The 22,299-nt window shown below is 43.5% G+C and overlaps 1 protein-coding gene across 1 annotated transcript; it reads left to right on the top strand.

The window, feature by feature from the left end:
• The first annotated feature begins 118 nt into the window (after positions 1-118).
• RAX2 (retina and anterior neural fold homeobox 2) lies at positions 119-6,321 on the top strand. Its single transcript, XM_043977799.1, has 3 exons — positions 119-722; positions 2,883-3,112; positions 5,403-6,321. Exons 2-3 carry the CDS (start codon positions 2,891-2,893, stop codon positions 5,805-5,807), a joined length of 627 nt encoding a protein of 208 aa, XP_043833734.1. The 5' UTR covers positions 119-722; positions 2,883-2,890; the 3' UTR covers positions 5,808-6,321.
• Positions 6,322-22,299: the final 15,978 nt, after the last annotated feature.

The raw sequence follows: 22,299 nt of genomic DNA, 5'->3' as shown, positions 1-22,299 counted from the left end.
TGCCTTGCCTTCCTTAACTTCCCTTTGGCTAATGCCTCATCCTTGGAGCCATAGAAGCTACCCTAGCTTCCCCGAGGCTAAACAGGCAAAACACAAACTCCAGCGAGTCCTTTCGAGAAGGAAAGGCAGTGATGGTGCGTGTGAGACCATCTCAGCAAAACCCAGAGAGGCTCCTCGGTGGCTTCTGTCGGCTCAGCAACTCTTGAAGACCATGCTTCGATCTGCTTTAGGTCCTTGGAGGGCTGAGGTACAGGAACATCTAGCTTTGATCTCATAGAAGGGATTCCCAGTGAGACCAGCTCAAGTCCCTTCCAACTGTGAGCTACTGTGATTCTGACATACTTCCTGATGGCTCTCCATCCATTAGTCCATCGGAGAGGGATGGGAGGCACCACGGAGAAAGCCTGTCCCTACCCCCTAGTCTCCCACCTGCTCACACATCACTCTATGAGCTGCCTCTCTACCAGGACTTCGACTTTGTCATTCCCCCCACCCCACCCCCTACCACCTTCCAGACCCAGGAGGACATCAAGGGGTAGCAACTGTCTGTCATCCTTAAAGGGGAAGGCCTCCCAATTAATCACTGGCTCTAATCTCTTTCCCCACTCTCCTCCCATTGCTTTCTAGTCTGTAAGGGCTTATGACAGGGGTCTGTAAAGATCTGCAGAGACAGGTGGGTGTCCCAGGGAGGAAGACTTGACCGGAGGAGCCCCCTGTTTCTGGTGAGTGCCATATGGCTGAAGGGGGTGGCTGAGACGGGATAGAGGTGGGGCAGAATCAGGGTGGCTGGCAGGAAGTAGTGCCCAGGGGATGGTTTGAGGGGACCCAGTGGGGTCAGGATCCCCAGCCCTGTGCTACAGACAGACAGGGAGGAGAGAAGATTGAGCCAGACAGAGAGAGACAAAGAATTCAAAAGCAAAATGGAGACAGAGTGAGATGTGTGGTGCAAAGAAAGCCAGAACACCTGAGTTCGGGCGTTGGGGAAGAGGGGAGCAAACGTTTGCTTTTACAATCACACAATCTCGGGCAGAGAGGGTTTCAGAAGACATCTAATCAAACCCTTTCCATTCTCATCCAGTGTATAATTGAAAAGCCCCGGTAACAGGGACTTCCGGGGCCTTCCCATTCTGCTTTTGATCTATCCAGAGTGTTTTCTTTTACTGAGCCAAAATCTGTTCTCCACCCCCTTCCCTCCCCGGGAACCCCTCCCCCCCATGGCTTCCTTCCTTTGCTCCTATTTCTGCCGTCCCTGGCCATGAAGAACTGTCTCAATTCCTTTGCCACACAGCTCTTCCTATAATTGAAAACAATTAGCATATGTTCTCTCCCTGCCCCCCACCCCGAGTCTTCTCTTCTCCGGGGTAGACATCCTCAGGTCCAGCCATCTTTCAGGTTTTCCAGTACCCTTCCATGCTGGCTGTCTTCCTGTGGAAATGTTCTGGTTTGTCCCTGTCTTCCCAATGTGGCTCCAGAACTAAGCAATGCTGCAGATGAGGCCCAACCTGGGCACAACACACTGGGATTGTTGCCACTTTCTTTAAAAACGAGATGCAGCCTAGGATCAATTTCTGCCTGGGGCGGGGCGGGGTGAGACTGTGACTACACCCTAAACTCCAGGGCTTTTCCCACATCAGGCCATACCCTATAATTGGGTCCTTGATTTTTTGAACCCAGTGGCATGTTTTTATAATTATCCTTAAATTTAATCCTATTAGATTGCGACCCGTCATTCTAGTTTATTGATATTGTTTTGAATCCTAATTCTGTCATCCAAGGTATTAACTTAGGCTCAGAAAACAGAACTTAGCTCATTGGGGAATATCTGCAGAGAAAAAAGGAACTAACAGTTTGCAACTGTCCCGCAAGTGACTAAGCGAGTGTGAGTTTGTGTGTTTTATTTAACTGCCTGAGCAAGGTTTCCAGGCGATGCCTTTGCCCCTAATCCAGCCTCAATACCCCTAGAAGATCTCTGGTCTGTGGGATCAACAGCTTAGCCCAGAGCTGGCTTCAGAGAGAAAAGGGCTATTAAGGGGCTTCAATGATTAGCTAGGAGTGGGGGAGGGGATAGACCAGCCCCTTACAGACATCTCATTGAACCTTAGACTCTCAGAGCCAAAAAAGGTCCGTTAGAGACTAGATAGTCCAACTCTCTTATTTTACAAATGGGGAAACAAAGGCTCAGGTTAAGTTACTTATTCTGGGTTATGCTGTGAATGAGTAGATTCGATTTGTAGCTTGTTAAAATTTAAGGCTAAACCAAGGACAATAGAAGTCAAATGACCAAGGCCAAAGTCATAGGATTTAATACACACTTATTAAGTGCCTCCTGCATACTTGGATACAGAGAAGAAAAAGTGGCATTTAATAATTGAAGAAACGGAGGCAAAGTGACTTGCCAAGGGTCTTATAGCTAGCTAGTAAGTGTCTGAGGCAAGCTCCAGGTCCAGAGCTGTATAGACTGCACTACGTAGCTTGCTTACATCATTCTTCTAGGGGATATGACATATACACACATAAGCAAAGGAAGAGAGAGGGCACTAGTGACTGGTATGATCAAGAGGGGCTTCATGGAGGGACTGAAGATGATGACTTGGTGCTTCAGAGATGAGCCAAGCCTGTGTTCAAGGCATGGGGGGCAGATGTCCTGTGCAGATTAGTTGGGTTTTTTTTTTTAGCTCTCAGTCTAGGTAATATGTCTCTGCTTCAACCTCTGAAAACCAAACAGACTGCAGATTCATCATGCTAACCTCCAGATCCTCCATCTGTTTCCTCCAAAGACTTCTCCAGATCGGCTAGGGGTGTGCAGGGCTAGGTGACAGACTGCCCCTCTCCCCTCCTCCCCCTCCCTCACCTAATCGTCTCTTCTCCCATTGCTTGCTCAGGTGGGGCAATGTTTCTGAGCAAGTGTGAGGGAGAGCCCGCTGAGGGAAGGCCCCCGGGGTTCGGGGAAGCGGAAGAGGCCCCTAAGAAGAAACACAGGAGGAACCGCACCACCTTTACAACCTTCCAGCTACATCAGCTGGAGAGGGCCTTTGAGCGCTCCCACTACCCTGATGTCTACAGCCGGGAGGAGCTGGCCACACAGGTCAACCTCCCTGAGGTTCGGGTGCAGGTGAGAATGTCGTCATTGTCTCCCCCTGCACTTCAGGTTAGGGTTGGGTGTGGGGGAGATCTGAGAGACCCTGAACCTTGCTCTCAGGGAGCTCCCAGTGTAGGTGAGAGACAAGACTTAGACATGGGGAAGAATGAGATTTCAGGACAGGAGAGGATAGAAGCAAAGACCAACTGGGACCTGGAATTCAGAAGAGAGAGAGATGTTGCTGGGGTTGGGGTAATCGTGGATGGGTCAGGGAGAGTGTTCCTGGGTAGGTGGTTAGGCAGGGCAACAAGCATGTATTAAGTACTTATTATACGTCAAGCACTGCGCCAAGTCGAGGGTATAAGATACTATCAAAAATAAAGATAACCCCCTTGAGGAGCTTACAATCTAATGGGGAAAGACAACTCCTTTTGGACTCCTCTCTCTTGCCTCCCTTCCCCATATTAAATCTGTTGTCAAGTCCTGTTGATTTTACCTTCATAATATCTCTCATATACTTCCTCTTCTCTCTTCTAACCCTGTCACTACCCGAGTGCAGACTCTCATTGCTTCCCCCCCACCCCCACCAGGGCAATGAGGGTTAAGTGACTTGCCTAGGGTCACAAAGCTAGTATCAAGTGTCTGAGGCTGGATTTGAACTCAGGTCCTCCTGAATCCAGGGCCGGTGCTCTATCTACTGCGCCACCTAGCTGCCTCCTCATTACTTTTCAATTAGACTACTGCAATAGCTTTCTGATTGGTCTCCCTGTCTCAAGTCTCTCCCCACTCCAGTCCATCCCCTACTCAGCTGTCAAAGTAATCTCCCTAAAGCACAGATCTGACCATATCACTCTCCTATTATAAACTGCAATGGTTCCCCATCACCTCCAGGATCAAATATTAAATTCTTTTCTTTATCATCCAGAACCCTTTACATTCTGGCTCCCACCTACTCTTCCAGTCTTCTTCATTCTCCTTCCCCTCCACCCTTTCAGTAGAGTCACACTGGCTTCCTGGCTTGTTTGTTCTTCAAACAAGACACTCCATTTCCAGATTCTAGCCATTTTCACAGACTGACCCCCCGACATGCCTGGAAGGCTCTCCCCTCTCATTTCTGCCCCCCCCCCTCCCACCCCCCCACCCCCCCCCCACCCCCGCTTCCTTCAAGTCCCAGCCAAAATCTTGCCTTCTACAAGAATTTTTTCCTCATTGCCCTCAATGCTAGTACTTTCCTTCTGTTAACTCCCTCTAATTTATCCTATATGTGTGTGTCAAAGACTGGGATAGGAATTCAGTATTTGACAAAAACTGCTGGGAAAACTGGAAGATAGTATGGCAGAAATTAGGCCTAGACCAACATCTTACGCCTTATACTAAAATAAGGTCAAAATGGGCACATGATTTAGACATAAGAGGTGATACCATAGGTAAATTAGGAGAGGAAGGAATAGTCTACCTTTCAGATGTCTGGAAAGGAGAACAGTTTATGACCAAACAAGAGAGAGAGAATATTATGAAATGCAAAATGGATGATTTTGATTATATTAAATTAAAAAGTTTTTGTACAAACAGAAGCAATGTATCCAAAATTAGAAGGGATGCAGAAAGCTGGGAAACAATTTTTATGGCCAGTACTTCTGATAAAGGCCTCATTTCTAAAACATTTTGGGAACTAAATCAAATTTATAAGAATCCAAGTCATTCCCCAATTGAGAAATGGTCAGGGGCAGCTAGGTGGCACAGTAGATAGAGCACCGGCCCTAGATTCAGGAAGACCTGAGTTCAAATCTGGCCTCAGACACTTAACATTTATTAGCTGTGTGACCCTGGGCAAGTCACTTAACCCCAATTGCCTCACCAAAAAAAGGAAGAAGAAATCTGGGCTCTTTTGGAAGATGATACCCCTTCTCTCCCCATGTTGATGCCCCATTCCCACCGCATCCCAAGCCCTCTAAGAGGAAGGGAGAAGCTTATAGGGACTGGGAGGCTGGGACGTTTCTTGTTTGGGTTGATCTGATCCAGAGCCAAGAGTTTAAAACCCAAGGATGAAAGTGCCGCCATCAGCCCTGTTCCCCTGAAAAGGCTATTGTGATCGCCAATATCCTTCAGGGAGTTAAAACTCTAGCAGACAAGAGTTAGGTTAGACACTAAGGAGAACTTTTCTGCCAGGGAAAACTTTAGAAAAGGTGCCTGAGGCAGAAGAGACCTGAGGCTAGACAGTAGGGGATGGGCCATAGAAAGTCCCACTGAGATGCTAGAAAACAGGCATAAAGACCTTGGGGTCAAGACTCCTATCTTCTATCCCCACCATCCTTCCTTCTAGGTCTGGTTCCAGAATCGTCGGGCCAAATGGCGACGTCAGGAGAAGCTGGAGGCCAGCTCAGCAGCAGCAGTAGCAGCAGCAGCCACCAAGCTTCCAGAGGCCCCCATGCTGGCTTTTGCTCGGCCTCCCCCAACTGCTTCACTCCCCCTGGACCCCTGGCTGACCTCAGGCCCCCCAGCCATGCATGCCCTCCCAGGCTTCCTGGGACCAAGGCCTGGCCTACAACCCACCTATGGGCCTCACGCCTTTCTCCATGCATCCTCAGGACCTCCTCCCTTTGGGGAGGCCTTTGGTCCCCTGGCAGAAGCTGGGGACGCCCACACTCGAAGTTCCAGCATTGTCTCCCTTTGTTTTCGGGCCAAGGAGCATGTCCAGACACTTGATAGGAGCTGGCAGCCTCTCTGACCCTGTCCCTGCTGCCCCTTCCTTGCCTCAGACTTAACCAAGGACGGTTGGGCTCTTTCAGGATCCTCTCTGCTGTGCTTTCCTCTCTTGCCCCAACCCACTTTGGAGCCCTTCAGGGATGCCTAGCAGGGGTCAGGAACAGTTGTTTGACAAGGGCTTTGACCATGCCAAAGATGGGTCAACTCAGAACCAGAAAGCTCAAGCCATTTGGCAAAGGAGACACAGCCAGAGAGTAGCAGGATTCATCCCAGGGGTGTGCTGGTAAATGTTTAATAACCAGCTTTCTAAAGAAAAAACAAATATGCACTGAATTCTTTTAAATTTGATCTGAATCATTAACATTTTCTCTAGACAATCAACAAAACAATAAATCAGGCCTTGATTTGTAGGGTTTGTCCATTAACAAGGTATAAATACCCACACTGAGAATTTAGTGATTGGCCAGAGCTCATAAGCATCATCTCTAGCAGATCATCCCTGGTTCGAGGGGAGGAGGGGTGGTGCATGGGGACAATGAAAGTATTGGCCACTCGTTGGTTTTTCTCCATCTCTTCTTCCTGAATGGGAGGGGAATAGGTGTGCCCAGTGTTGATGATACCTCCCCAATAAAGTTGGGTATGTATGTCAGAGTGACAACATTGGCCCCCCTATTGGGGAATTGACTCTGGGGCAACCTTGGGAAAAAGGCATTCTGAATGAACGTCAGAACTGGACAGATCTTCAACTGGCAGAGAACTTGGGCCCTGGTTCTAACTTGAGTGCTCTTCCCATTATGCGACACTACCTTTGCAACACAGAATGTCAATTGTAGAAGGAATTTCAGAGTCCAATTCCCCCATTTTCCCCATTGATTTACAGGTGGGAAAATAGAGCCAAGTAGGGAACAGACACACTCAAGGCCATACACATTGACTCAGGCAGTGACAAGGCTCAGGTCTTCTGGCTTTTGACTGGGAACATGTCAAACACTAAGGAAGAGGGAGGAGGCAGGATTATTTCCTCCTTCTCCCCCATAAACCATAGACCTCTGCCATCCTAAACTTCCCATCCCAGAAACCCTAGAGGTGCATGAGAGGATCAGCATCCTAGACTGGTGACAAAAATGAAAATGGAGAGGTTGGGAAGGTGGCAAAGTGTTGGGAAGGAGAGTTGGGGCAGCACAAGGTATTTGGTGCCTTGTAGCCACCAATGACACTTGGGGATGTGGTCTCAAAGTCAGCTGGTGATTTACCTTAATGTTGTGTATCAATTAGGAACAAGAGTAGAGAGGCAGTATGGGTACAATAAAATGTGTGCTGGATTTGGTCAGCAGAGATCAGTATCAGAATCCCATTTCCTATTCTAGCTGTGGGATCATGGGCAAAATATTTAACCTCTCTGAGCATCAGTTCCTCATTTAGAAAATGGGGACAATAGTAATACTTGTAGAACCTACCAAAAAGCAATATTGTTAGGTTCAAACAAGGTAACACATGTACAGAGATCTGCAAACCTTAGAGGACTAAATAATATGAATAGAATCTAGGCATCCTGGCTCCCAGTTCAGAACCCTGATATCACTCCTGCTGCCACACCAGCTGTCCAGGCTGAAGGATTTGAGGTGGCCCCAATTACATCTTAAGTGACTAATTAGGTAAAAAACTGATGCCATCCCCTCCTGGCATGATGCTGGGGACAATGAAGTCAATGAGGTGGAAAGAACTTGGCTCGATTTATGTCCTGGTGTTACCATGTTTCTTGGCCTAGCACGAGGAGACTGTTTTTGTTTGTTGCAGATTCTGAAATTCCTTGCTCAGAGGAAGCCAGCCAGTCCCCTTATCTTTGCACTCACCACTACTGGAAACACCAGGGAACTCTTTCTTATCTGGATTGAGTTGGAGTTCAAGGCAGGAGCTAATACTGATGAAAACCTTTTACATCTTGAACTTCAACACCTCCACTCACACCCAAGTCTCAATCTATAGTTATGTTTGGGTACCCTCACACCCATGTTCACAGCTGAGCCCTAACTTTATTCACTATTCATCCCTAACCCCATATCTCAATTGTGTAAACTTGTATTTGAAGAGACAGACATCATTTCTGGGTAATTAGTCATTTTATTAATAATGCCAGCATTTTAACAAAAGGAGGTCTGCAGCACTCTTGAATGCTAAAGTCAATCATGGAGGCAGGCTCATGGCTTACATGACCTTGGAAGAGGGGTGTTCCCAAGGATGGCAATAAACTCTGGCTAACAATGAGAGAATGAATATTACAATGAGGGGCTAGATCTATTCAAATGAACTTTGATTATGTCATTTACTTCTAAGTTACCCCTAGCCTTGGGCAATCTAAACAAAGAATATATATATAAAAAAAAAAAAAAGGCAGCTAGGTGGCACAGTGGATAAAGCACCGGCCCTGGATTCAGGAGGATCTGAGTTCAAATCTGGCCTCAGACACTTGACACTTACTAGCTGTGTGACCCTGGGCAAGTCACTTACAACAGCCCGTAGTGTCTCATTCCCCACCACTTCCCCATGACTTTTCTTTCCTCTGTTTCATTGAGGGGTACAGTGGTTCAGATAATCTCTAGCCCTGGAGTGCTTGGTAGTAGGAGAAGTAAGCCTAGGGATAGGGGAGCTTCCTGAGACTATTATGATTAATTCATAGGTCGTCTGGGGAACTGGATGGATCTTGAAGCTTCTTACTAGGATTCAGTACATAGTAAGTGGACCTGTGGCTGATAAGGCAGCTAGAGTGAATTAGGACCAGGCTGGAGTGGGAACCACCACCTCTTCCCTCAGAGACTGCCATGCTCCTTGGTAATGTAGAGGCCTGAGCTAAAATTCTGACTCTTCCTTTCTTCCTCCCTCCCTCCTCTCTCTCATAACATTTTATTCCCCCCAATTACATGTAAAAACAATTTAAAACATTCTTTTAAAGTTTTTAACTCTGAATTCTATCCCTTTGTCCTTTTCCTGCTCCCTCCCTGAGATGATAAGCAATCTGATAAAGTTTATACATGTGGAATCATGTAGAACATATTTCCACATTCATCATTTTGTAAAAGAAAACTTAAAAGAAAGAAGGAAAGGTGCGGAACCTAGGTGGCGCAGTGGATGAAGCACTGGCCCTGAATTCAGGAGGACCTGAGTCCAAATCTGGCCTCAGACGCTTGACACTTACTAGCTGTGTGACCCTGTGCAAGTCACTTAACCCTCATTGCCCCCCAAAAAAAGATTAAATTTTTTTAAAAAAAGGAAAGAAGGGAAAAATATTATGCTTTAGTCTATATTCAGATGCCATCAGTTCTTTCTTTGGAGATGGACAGCATATTTCGTCATGAGTCCTTTGGAACCGTCTTGGATCTTTGTGTTGCTAAGAAGACCTAAGTCATTCACAGTTGATCATAGTTGATGATATTGCTGTTGCTGTGTACAATGTTCTCCTAATTCTGTTCATTTCCCTCTGCATCAGTTCATGTAAGTCTTCCCAGGTTTCTCTGAAAGCATCTTGTTCATCATTTCTTATAGCACAATAGCATTCCATTATAATCATATACCATGACTTGTTTAGCCATTCTCCAATTAATGGACATTCCCATAATTTCCCATTCTTAGCCACCACAAGAACTACTACTACTACTATCACCACCACCACCACCACCAGTAGTAGTAATAGTAGTAGTAGTGCAAATATTCTTCTACAACTAGATTGTTTCCCCTTGCCCTCTTTTTAAATTTCTTTGTGATACAGACCTAGTAGTGGTATTGCTGGATCAAAGGGTATGCACAATTTTATAGCCCTTTGACCACAGTTCCAAATTGCTCTTCAGAGTGGTTAGATCAGTTCACAACTCCACCAACAATGCATTAGTGTCTCAGTTTTCCTACATTCCCTCCAACATTTATCATCTTTCTTTTCTGTCATATTAGCCAATCTGATAGGTGTGAAGTGGAACCACAGAGTTGTTTTTAATTTACATTTCTATAGTTAATAGTGATTTAGAACACTTTTCCATATGATTATAGATAGCTTTGATTTCTTTGTCTGAAAAATGTCTGTTTATATCCTTTGATCAATTGGGGAATGACTTGTATTCTTATAAACTTGATAGAGTTCTCTATATGTTTGAGAAATGAGGCCTTTATTGGAGATACTTGATATAAATTTTTTCTTTTCAGTTTTCTGCTTTCTTTCTAATTTTGGATGCATTGGTTTTGTTTGTGCAACCACTTTCTAAGTTAATATAATCAAAATTATTCATTTTACATCTCTATATCATGTTTGGTCCTAAATTCTCTCTGATTCTTTCCCTGGTTCTATATGACTCTTAAGAGCCACCACTTTCCCCAGGCTGCTGTGGGAACCTCAACTTGTCTTTGGGTGTTTATATTCGATATATTAATATTTTCATAGTTTCATAGGATTTATAGCTGGAAAGTCCAATCTCATTTTAAATTACAGTGTTGCCACTTATTAGCTTTTCCTATTTCATATAAATAGATACTTATTAATTAGTAAATACAAATAAATACATGCAAAGTAATTTCAGGAGACTAGACTTTCTCCAGACTCTTCCTCCTCCTTGTATGCTATAACACCCCCCACTGGGATTCCTTTCTCTCCCTGCCTCCCTTTCTAACTCCTCCTTATGTACGGTCTTCCCCTGTTAGAATGTAAGGCACTTGAGGACACTTACTGTATACAATGTTCTCCTAGTTTTGTTCACTTCACTCAGCATCAGTTTATGTAAGTCTTCCTAGGTTTTTCTGAAATCTGCCTGTTCATCATTTCTTATAGCACAATAGCATTCCATTATAGTCATATACCATACTGCCTATAATCATATACCAGACTGCCCGTGAGGACTGTGACTGTTTTACTTATATTTATAGCCAGAGTACCTGGCATAGTAAGTTCTCTCTCTCTCTCTCTCTCTCTCTCTCTCTCTCTCTTGCTTTTGCTCTCTCTCCCTCATCCTTTCCCACTGACATTCTATGTTCTAAAGTCCCTCTAAGCTTTAACATTCTTTGCCTCTTCCCCTCCAGTATAAGGCAGGGATAGACCTTCGGTAAGAAGAACAGTTTCTGACCCTGCTTCTTTGGATGCTCGGTACATAGGTCATATATCCTTTTCCAGATGCAGTCCCCCACAGGGGAAGGTTTGTGCTCTTTTGTAAGCTGGAGCTACTTGATCCTTTGTGTGAATAAGGCAGAACACTGGCCAGTGAGAGAGGCTGAAAGCAAAAATCCTTTCCTGGGTAGTAGCCAGCAGCATGTCTAGTTGATAACAAGGGGATATCTATTGTGTCCCCTGGGGCAGTTGGGTAGCCTCCTGGGCAGGGCTGATAGTGTTTCACCTGCCAGCCTCTTCACTACGTAGCCATAGTCCAAATCTAGGGCCTATATTGAACCAGGATGAAAAATGTTCCAAGTTTCATTTCTCATCCCATTACCAAGTGGGTGCCCAGGGCCCTACTAAGACCTCCTGGAGATTCCACTCTCATCCTTCCTGAGACGAAGAACTCTGGACTGGGAGTTCAGCCTTGAATTGGCCCTGCCTTTGTCATGACTTTGCTTCATCAGCTTGGATAAGTCCTTCACCTCTCTAGGATTATTTTTTCAAATCTAACATGAAGTTGGGGTAGATTAGCTTTCAGATTGGTTGTTGCCATTTGTTTTGCTTGACTCTGCCAATTTGTTATTTGTTATTCTTGTGTTTCTTTTTTTTTTTTCCACTGAGGGAGTGAGGGGAAAAATTAAATGTTCGATGATTGAAACAAATACAATTTAATTTTAAAAAACTGGTTGCAGCTTTGATGGTCCAAAGCTCACTCAACCTGCCCCACTCTTGAACAATGAACAGTCATTTAGAAAGTTCTTAATTCTCTCCTCTTATAAAGTAAAACCCCTTCCCTGAATCCCTCCTGAGTAAAGTTTATTCTGTAGTATTGTGCGATAGTGGGGGCATGGGAGTGGGGGGTGAGGAAAGCAAGTTCTGGAGTTAGGAGACTTGGGACCTATAATTAGTGTCATTTTCATCTGTAAAATAGGGGTGATTTGCAGGGCTGATGTAAAGAAAGCATTTTGAAAATCATTAAGTCTGATAGTGTCATGGGGTGCAGAGCACCCCAGAAGTTCTCTGGAGCACATCAAGGAACCTTCTCCTTGAGAAACTAAACCAGAGGACAGATAACACCTAGAAGAGATAAGTGGAACCAAATCGGACTGAGCTAGCTTTGGAACCTCCACCCTTCATTCTGGTCTCCCTTACCCTGGGGAGAATAATTTGGGTGTGGCTGCGGCCTTTGTGTTCTGAAGAGGGATCCGTAGCCACCCCTCACCCAATTCCTCTAGTCACTACCAGTGGGGGATGGTCCTCTCTCACTAAAGGAACTTTTCACGGGCAGATGGTCCACCCCCATCAGTCCTCTATAAAAGTACCTTCCAGTCTCCTGTTCGAGGAGATTGGTACCTCTGAGACATGTGCTTTGTGCCTATCTCCCCATGAGAAGTCCAAGGATTTCTTTCATGGTTTCCCTCCCCCCACCCTTCCCTTCCCTTGCTCCTAAATAAACTACCACCTTATTCTAACTAAGTTTTGTGTGCAAGAGGGTGTAATTCTTTAAAGAGAAATTCCTAAGAACCCCAACCCATACCTCATTTCCCCCCATATCAATAGCAATATGGACGAGAGAGCCTCCCGTCCTATTTAAAATGGTCTCTTAGTTGTTATGGAGACAACTTGGAGTAGTGGAAAGCACATAAGATTGGGAATCAGAGGATATGAACTGCTCTGATTCTCATTCACAGCAGTCTTATTGTTCCCAATAATTCCTCCATTTGATTGATTTTTTCAGAGTCAAAGCAAAACAAATTCCCACATTGTCCATGTCCAGAAATATGTTAGAGGTGGAATCGGAGGGTTGGGGCTAGAGTTGGAGGGAAATGCCTTATTCTGCACATGGAGTGAATCACCTCTCTGTCCCAGAGGTATGTAGCTGGCCTCATCAAGGTTCCTCTGGAATCCTGGTTGGTCACCATGTTGATCAGAGTCCTTAAGGCTTTCGAAGTCCTTTGAATTTATAATGTTGTCATTGTGACTGAGATATATATACTTTTAAGAGTCCTATAAATTCACTAATAATTACAAAAATACAAATTAAGGCAATTGTGTGGTTCTACTTCCCATCTGTGTTTGTCCAAGTTGATCGTAAGGGTGGTCTGGTGCATGTGCAGGTGATTTTGTATGGCATGCCAGGGAGCTGCTTATAGGAGAATCATAATGAGGTGTAAGGAAAGTGCCTGGGGCGGGGGGCAGCTAAGTGGCACAATGGATAGAGCACTAGCAGTGGAGTCTGGAGTACCTGAGTTCAAATCAGGCCTCAGAACATTGACACTTACTAGCTGTGTGACCCTGGGCAAGTCACTTAACCCCAATTGCCTCACCAAAAAAAAAGAAAAAAGAAAAAAAGGAAAGTGCCTGGGGGGAAAAATGGACCAAGAAGATATTCTGTAGCTGGTTCCAGCTGGCACACCATGAATTAAAGAGGGGCCTCTTTGGCCCTAAGGCATTCAAGATCACCTATCAATCAGCTGCAACGGAAGTTCCTTCCTTTCAATCCCCTTTTCTTTCATTAAGTGACTCCCTAGTTCATGGGGTCTAATGAGAAATCTTGGGAGTTTTCAAAGGGTCGGAGAGCAAGTGACAGTAATTAGGGAGTCAGCCCAGGCTGGGTTTCTCAGCCAATGCACCATCAATCCTCAGAGTAGCAAGAAGTAGCCTTTGAGACCATAGCCCAACGGTAGCTGAGACGCAGACTCATTCAGCTGTAGCACTGAATTTGGACTGTATTTCGTGGGACCAGTACTGTGTAGGAAGTGTGCTAAGTTTTGATCCTACTCTCTCAGAGACTGAGGTGAGTAGCAGAGAATATGGCCCCGGGTATTGGAAGGGGAAATGTTTGAATGCTTGTTCTTGTATCTCTGAAGTGATGTCCCTTTGCAAAAGCTAATCAGTGGTAAATGGAGTTGAGGCTCACTCTGGCTCCAAATGATTGGGGGGAACACAGACAATGGGGGCTCAAGTGAATGGCAGTAGAGAAAAAGCCAATCGCAAACACCTCAAAGAAAGAGGAAAAGGACCTATATGTGCAAAAATATTTATAGCAGTTCTTTGTGTGGTGCAAAAAACTGGACACTAAGAGGGTGCCTATCAATTGGGGAATATGTTTTTGCCATATTCCAGTCAGCTGTGCATATTCGTTACAAGAGTTTTGTTTTTTCAAGGAGGAATGGGATGCAAGAAAGAAAACAGATTTTTGTTAAATTTTAAAAAATTGAATTTAAAATCCTATAAATTTGGGGGCAGCTAGATGGCACCGTGGTTAAAGCGCTGGCCCTGGATTCAGGAGTACCTGAGTTCAAATCCAGCCTCAGACACTTAACACTTACTAGCTGTGTGACCCTGGGCAAGTCACTTAACCCCCATTGCCCCACAAAAAAAAAATCCTATAAATTTGGACTTCAAAATTATTTGTGTTAACAATGGCCACAGGGGACACTTGCCAATTTGGACATTTCTCTAAGCAAAGAAAATGGCAAAATACTCCGGTGTCTTTGCCAAGAAAACCCTACAGAGAGTATTAAAATGATAAAACAGATGACATTGGACGATGAGCCCCTCAGGTTGGAAGGTGCCCAGTTTGCTACTGGGCAAGAGTGGAGGACAAATACAAGTAGCTCCAGAAAGAATAAAGTGGCTGGGTCAAAGCCAAAAGGGAACTCAGGCAGAAGCATCTGGTGGTGAAAGGAAAAGTCCAATACTGTAAAGATCAATATTGTGCAGGAACCTGGAATGTAAGATCTATGAACCAAAGTAAGTTGGATGTGGTAAAACAAGAGCTGGAAAGGTTAAACATCTATATATTGGATGTGAGTGAACTTAAATGGATGAGAATGGGTACGTTTAATTCAGTTTAATACTACGGTGGGCAAGAATCCCTTAGAAGAAATAGAGTAGGGGCAGCTAGGTGGCAAAAAGGACAGAATGTTTATCTGTTCAGATCCAAGGCAAACCATTCAGCATCACAGTAATACAAGTCTATGCTCCAACCACTGATGCCAAGGAGGCCAAAGTTGATCAGACCTACATTTTCTAGAATCAACGCCAAAAAGAGATGTTGCATTCATCACGGGGGATTGGAATGCTAAAAAGTAGGAAATCAAAAGATAATTGAAGTAACAGGTCCTGGAGTATAAAATGAAGCAGAGCAGAGAGAATTCACTGGTCTTAGCAGACACTTTTTTTCAACAACCCAAAAGGCACATGGACATCACCAGATAGTCAATATAAAAATCAGATTAATTATATATTTTGCAGGGGCAGCTAGGTGGCGCAGTAGATAGAGCACCGGCCCTGGAGTCAGGAGTACCTGAGTTCAAATCCAGCCTCAGAAATTTAACACTTACTAGCTGTGTGACTCTGGGCTAGTCACTTAACCCCAATTGCCTCACTAAAAAAAAAATTATATATTTTGCAGCCAAAGGTGGAGAAGCTCTGTATAGTCAGTTAAGAAAAGACCTAGAGCTGTCTGTGACTCAGATCATGAGCTTCTTATTGTGAAATTCAGACTTAAATTGAAGTAGGAAAAACCATATAGGTATGACCCAATTAACATCTCTTCTGCATGTGAGTGATGAATAGATTTAAGGGATTAGATCTGGTAGATGGAGTGCCTAAAGAACTATGGACAGAGGTCTGCAATATGTGAGAAAATAATTATTAATAATGGGTTTTGGGGGGGAGACCCTTTCTCTTCACCCCTACTTCTGAAGGTTCAGGAGACTTTAGCTAAACCCAAGGCCTAATCCTGTGCAGGGTGTACAAAGAATGGAGATAGACTCTTTTGTGTCTAGTTCAGTGAATTCAGGGGATTAAACCACACCTAACTGCACTAGCCTTTGCCCTCAGGGGGTCTCCAATTAGACCCTGATGTCTTCAAGGTAGAGCTCATTTTAATGTGGACCACTCTCAAGTCACTGCAACCAATGGAACTGAAGGATGCTAGCAAATTAGCTTTGATCAGTGTATAAGGAGCAGCCTCTATCAAAAAGAGTAAAAAGATTGTACTGCAGGGAGTTTACTCTCTTTCTTCCTGGGACTCAATTGAACTCTTTACTAGCCCTCTCCTTGCCCTCTTGGCTCAATATGCTGGGTATATAATTATTTAGGCCTGTAAACCTGTGACTAGCAAGGAAGTTAGGGAGATACTTGGTAATAATATATGATATTCATTATTATTATTATTTTTGTGGGGCAATGAAGATTAAGTGACTTGCCCAGGGTCACATAGGTAGTAAGTGTCAAGTGTCTGAGACTAGATTTGAACTCAGGTCCTCCTGAATCCAGGGCTGGTGCTTTATCCACTGCACCACCTAGCTACCCCTGTGATATTAATTAATAATAAATTCTTACTGTCTAAACCAGTGAAATAGCCTATAATTTGTAAGTAGCAATATTTTAGAAAAACCTAGCCTAATTCCCCAATAATTTAATAAACAAATATTGTACAAGAGGCAGCAACAAAAAACAAAGAAAAAGAACAAAAAGAAACCAAAATGACTGTCTAATGAGGCTTTACAATTAGTTGAGGAAAGAAGGAAAGAAAAGGGAAAGGAGAAAGGGAAAGATATACCCAACTGAATGCAGAATTCCAGAGAAGAGCAAGGAGAGTTCAGAAAGTTTTCTTCAATGAGCAATGCAAAGAAATAGAAAAAAAAAACAATAAAATGGGAAAGATAAGAGATCTCTTCAAGAAAATTAGAAATGTTGAGGGTACATTTCATGCAAAAATAGGCATAATAAAAGACAAAAATGGTAGGGATTTAACAGTATCAAAAGAAATTTTTTAAAAAAATTTTTTGCAGGGCAATGAGGGTTGTGACTTGCCCAGGGTCACACAGCTAGTAAGTGTCAAGTGTCTGAGGCCAGATTTGAACTCAGGTCGTTCTGACTCCAGGGCCAGTGCTTTAGCCACTGTGCTACCTAGCTGCCCCCCAGTATCAAAAGAAATTTAAGAAGTGGGAAGAATGCACAAAAAACTATACAAGAAAAACCTTAACATCACTGACAAGCAGGATGGTGTGATTGCTGATCTAGGACCAGACATACTAGAGGATGAAGACAAGTAGGTTTAAGGAAGTATTGCTAACAATAAGGCTAGTGGAGGCAATGGAAATCCATCTAAATTCCTAAGTTTTAGGATTTAAATTCCTGAAAGATGATGCTATTAAAGTGCTGAACTCATCATTCCAGCAAATGTGGAAAACTCAACAGTGGCCACTAGATTGGAAAAGATCATCTTACATTCCAATCCTAAAGAAGGGTACTACTAAAGAATGTTCAGAAAACCAAATAAATGCACTCATTTCACACACTGGCAAAGTTATTAAGATTCTGCAAGCAAGGCTTCTGCAATATGTGAATTGAGAAGTACCAGAAGAACAGGCTGTTTTTTGAAGAGGCAGAGGAACTAGATTTCTCATAAAGTCATTAGCTTCCATTTGCTCAATCCTAATTCTTAAGCAATTATTTTCTTCAGAGAGCTTTTGTATTTCCCTTTCCATTTGGTGTTTCAAGTTGTTGACTTTTTTTTCATGACTTTCCAGCATCACTCTCATTTCTCTTTCCATTTTTTCCTCTATCTCTCTCTCTCTTTTCTTTTTTTTGGTGAGGCAATTGGGGTCAAGTGACTTGCCCAGGGTCACACAGCTAGTAAGTGTCAAGTGTCTGAGGCTGAATTTGAACTCAGGTACTCCTGACTCCAGGGCCAGTACTCTATCCACTGCGCCACCTAGTTGCCCCTCCTCTATCTCTCTTAATTTATCTTTTTTTTTCTTTTAATGTATAAGGTATTTTATTTTTTCCGTTACATGTAAAGATAGTTCTCAACTTTTGTTTATACAAGCTTTACAATTTCAGATTTTTCTCCCTCCCTCCCCTCCCTCCCTCCTCCCCTAGACAGCAGGTAATCTGATATAGGTTATATCTATATATCTCTATACATATACATAGATATAGATATATACACACACATATATATATACACATAATAACATTAATCCTATTTCTGCATTAATCCTGTTACAAGAGAAAAAATCAGAGCAGTGATGCAAAACCTCAAAATAGAAAAAAAAACCAACAGCACCCAAAACAAAAGAAATAATATGGTTCAATCAGCATCTATACTCCACAGTTCTTTCTTTCTTTTTTTTTCTTGGATTTGGAGATCCTCTTCTATCATGAGTTCCCTGGAACTCTTCCGTACCATTGCATTGGTGAGAAGAATATAGTCCATCACAGTAGGTCAACACTCAATGTTGATGATACTGTGTACAATGTTCTTCTGGTTCTGCTCATCTCACTCATCATCAGCTCACGTAAGACCCTCCAGGTTTCTCTGAATTCTTCCTGCTCATCATTTAATTTATCTTCAAAATCCTTTTTGAGGGCTTCAATGGCCTGAAACCAAGTCATATATTTCTTGGAAGCTTTGGATGTAGGAGCTTTGACTTTATCTTCTTCTGAGGGTATATTTTGATCTTCCTTGTCACCAAAGAAACTTTCTATGGTCCGCATTTTTTTCCTGCCTGTTAATATTCCTAGCTTATTTCTTGACTTTTAATTCCTTCTTAAAGTGGGGCACTGCTTCCAGGACGCACTGTCCCAAGCTTCAGGAGGTCCAAGGTGGTACTATATGAGGAAAGGCATGTTCTGCACTTCCCTGGCTTGTGCTCTAGTGTGTAAGTTAACCTCAGACCTGCTTGCTCTTTAACTCAGGAACAGAAATCTGGTTTACTGTGGTTGCAAGCTTGGACTTGGCCTGCGCCCCTCCCCAAAACATGCCTATTTTTGCATGAAATGTACCCTCAATCTCTCTAATTTTCTTGAAGAGATCTGTCTTCCCCATTCTATTGGTTTTTTTTTCCTATTTCTTTGTTGTTGAAGAAAACTTTCTCGACTCTCCTTGCTCTTCTCTGGACTGCTTCCTGGTTCCGAGCATGGGGAACACAACAGAGTTCTGCCTCAGCACCAGCAGAGACCCCTGCTATCCCCCTGCTCTTCTCTGGACTGCTTCCTGGTTCTGAGCATGGGGAATAGAATAAAGTTCTACCTCAGCACCAGCAGAGACCCCTGCTATCTCTCCCCCACCCCCCACCCCCACCCCCAGCCAACCACTCAATCCCCTCATTGGTCTGTGAGCTGTTCTAGAAGTAGCTACTATTCCTAAAAGAGAGTTACAGAAAAACACCTATTTCTGCTTTATTGGCTATACTAAAGCCTTTGACTGTATGGATCATAACAAAATGTGGCAAGTCCTCAAAGAGATGGGAGTACCAGATCATCTTACTTAACTCCTAAGGAACCTATGTGTGGGCCAAGAAGCAACAGTTAGAACCAAACATGAAACCACTGATTGTTTTAAGAATGGAAAAGGTGTACAAGGCTGTATATTGTCACCTTATTTATTTAACCTATATGTAGAGTATAGCATACAAAATACCAGGTTGAAGGAATCAAAAGCTGGAATTAAGGTTGCCAGGAGAAATATCAACAGTCTCAAAAATACAGGGGAAAAAATCTGGCTTGAAGTTTAACATTAAAAAATAAACAAGGTGGGGGGCCGCTAGGTGGTGCAGTGGATAGAGTACCGGCCCTGGGTTCAAATCTGGACTCAGACACTGGGCACTTACTAGCTGTGTGACCCTGGGCAAGTCACTTAACCATCACTGCCCCGAAAAAAAAAAAAAAAGAAAAAACCCAACAAAAACCAATCCAAAAAACTAAGCTGTTGACAACTGGTGCCATCACTTCCTGGTAAAGAAAGGGAAACAAAATAGAAGCAGTGTCCAGGTTTATATTCTTGGGCTCAGAGATCATTGCAGACAGTGACCATAGCCATGAAAGTAAAAGATGCCTGTTCCTTGGAAGGAAAGCTATGGCCAATCTGGACAGAATAAAAAGCATAGACCGCCACAAAAGTCCATACAGTCAAAGCTATGGTTTTTCCAGCATCGATGTATAGCTGTGAGGGTTGGACTACAAGGAAGGGTGAGTGTTGCAAGAAATGATGCTTTCAAACTGTGAGGCTGGAGAAGACTTTTGAGAGTCTTTGACTGTATGGACTTTTGTGGCAAGGTGATGTCTATGCTTTTTATTCTGTCCAGATTGGCCATAGCTTTCCTTCCAAGGGGCAAGCAAGGAGATCAAATCAGTCAATACTTTAGGAAATAAATTCAGGCTATTCACAATGTAAAGAATTAACTGTTATTTGAGGTTTTTATGACGCCATCTTTTGGCTAGAATTAAAAAAAAACACCTTGGCGCGCTCACTGGCCTGGGCTCTGCAAACCACATGGTGCTCTACCCACTGGTTGTAGCTGTTGCCATGGCACTGGCACCTCACGTCATCACCACTCGCTGATGCCTACATGGGTCTGGCAAAATTATAATGATTGGAAGCCTAGTGAGGGCAGTCATGTGACTGTCAATTGGCTGGGGGCTGTATGAGGTCAGCCTGGGGTCTGCTGGGAAGAAGGGATGTTTTCTGCCATTCTAGCGTGAAGCTGGAAGGCGACAGGGCACTGCTGTGTGTTCTCAGGTGATTCCTGGGTGGTGGTGTTATTCAGGTTGTATAATTTCCCTTTCCCCATTTTATTCCCTTTCCCTTGATCCTACTGATCCTGTTTGTGTTTTTTAAGTTCATTCTTGTTAAAAAAAATCCTGCTCTGTTTTGAGGGAGGCTGCCGGTCTCCTTCCTTGCCCCAATATTGTGGTGAGCCGCCTAGCTAACACTCCCCAATTAAAAATTGGTCCCTACAACTGGAAAGTCAAATACTGAAGCTTAAAACTCAAAATACTTCGGCCACATAATGAGAAGACAGGATTCATTGGATAAGGCCCTGATTTTAGGAAAGATTAAAGGCAAAAAGAAAAGGGGGTGGCAGAGGATGAGACAGATAATGTCAAAGAAACAGTGAACAAGAACTTGGACAGATTTCAAGACATAATAGAGATAGAAAGGCCTGGCATGAGTTAGGATTCATGGCATCAGGAAGAGTTGGACACAAAATGACAACAATTAAGCAGAAAAATGCTTACATTAGAATAATCATAAATCAATAAAAATTGTTTCTGGCAAGCTTGTGCATAAAATGAAGAATATAGTCCAATTTCTCTTCCATAACATTTAACAAGGTATCTTCCTACCCCTGCTTGAAAATGTCCAGTGATGGGGAAAATTTGCTATTACATGTTGCAGGTCAAGCCACTTTTGGATACTCCTAATTATTGGGAAGCTTTTCCTTAAAAAGCCTATTATCAGGGCAGCTTGGTGGTACAGTGGATAAAGCACAGGCCCTGGATTCAGGAGGACCTGAGTTCAAATCCAGCCTCAGACACTTAACACTGGCTGTGTGACCCTGGGCAAGTCACTTAACCCTCATTGCCCTGCAAAAAAAACCCCCCAAACCAAAAAAACAACAACAAAAAATACCTAAAAAGCCTATTATCTGCTTTTTTGCAATTTCCACCAATTATTTCTGTCTCTGCTCTCTGGAGCAAAGGAAAAGAAAAATCATTCTAAATCCAAGTACTTTAAATACAGTGATTCTTATCTCACCCAATCCTCTTGTCAGTAGGCTAAGCATGCCCAGTGCCTTCAGCCAGCTTGCCTTGGGTGTATGGTTTTGAGTTCTCTTACCGTCTCAGTCAAAACTGTTGGTCACTGTCCTTCCTAAAATGTGGCATCCAGATTTGAAGACAGGACTACTCCACATGGGGTCTGACCCATTCAGTGTGATTATCACCTCCTGTGCTCTGGACACAATGCCTCACTTAATGTAGACTAAGATCATAGCAGCCTTTTTTGCTTTGTTTTGATTTTGATGATTATTATTATTTTTGCAGGTCCGTGAGTGTTAAGTGACTTGCCAAGGGTCACACAGCTAGTAAGTGTCTGAGACTAGGTTTGAACTCAGGTCCTCCTGAATCCAGGGCCGGTGTTTTACCCACTGCACCACCTAGCTGTCCCCAAGTCTTTTCATTTGATCACAATGGGCTTTTTTCAAGACTCAGATCAAAGCTTGCCCTCTGCAAGGGCCTCTGAGAGGCCCTTCCCAATCCTTCCCCTCTAGTGGTACCTTCCCAGATTACCTCAGAGTATAAGCAGATTTACATTGTCCATATCCTATACCAACTACATAGTTGCATGTGGTCTCCCTCATTGCAATGTGAGTTCCTTGAGACCAGGAACTATTTTTTTGCTTTTTTTTTTTATCCTCAGCACTTATCACAGTGGCTAGTACTAGACTGTAAGCGCTGAATAAATGCTTATTGATTGACTAAGTGCTAGGGATACAAAGAAATACAAGAACTTGGTCGCAGCCTGACAAGTCATTCAGGGAAGGTTGGGCAGGAGAAAAGACAGGTTTGTACTTGTCTC

Source organism: Dromiciops gliroides, chromosome 1 (genome assembly GCF_019393635.1).
Source record: "Dromiciops gliroides isolate mDroGli1 chromosome 1, mDroGli1.pri, whole genome shotgun sequence".
NCBI classification, from domain to species: domain Eukaryota; kingdom Metazoa; phylum Chordata; class Mammalia; order Microbiotheria; family Microbiotheriidae; genus Dromiciops; species Dromiciops gliroides.
This window is presented reverse-complemented; position numbering and strand designations above follow the sequence as displayed.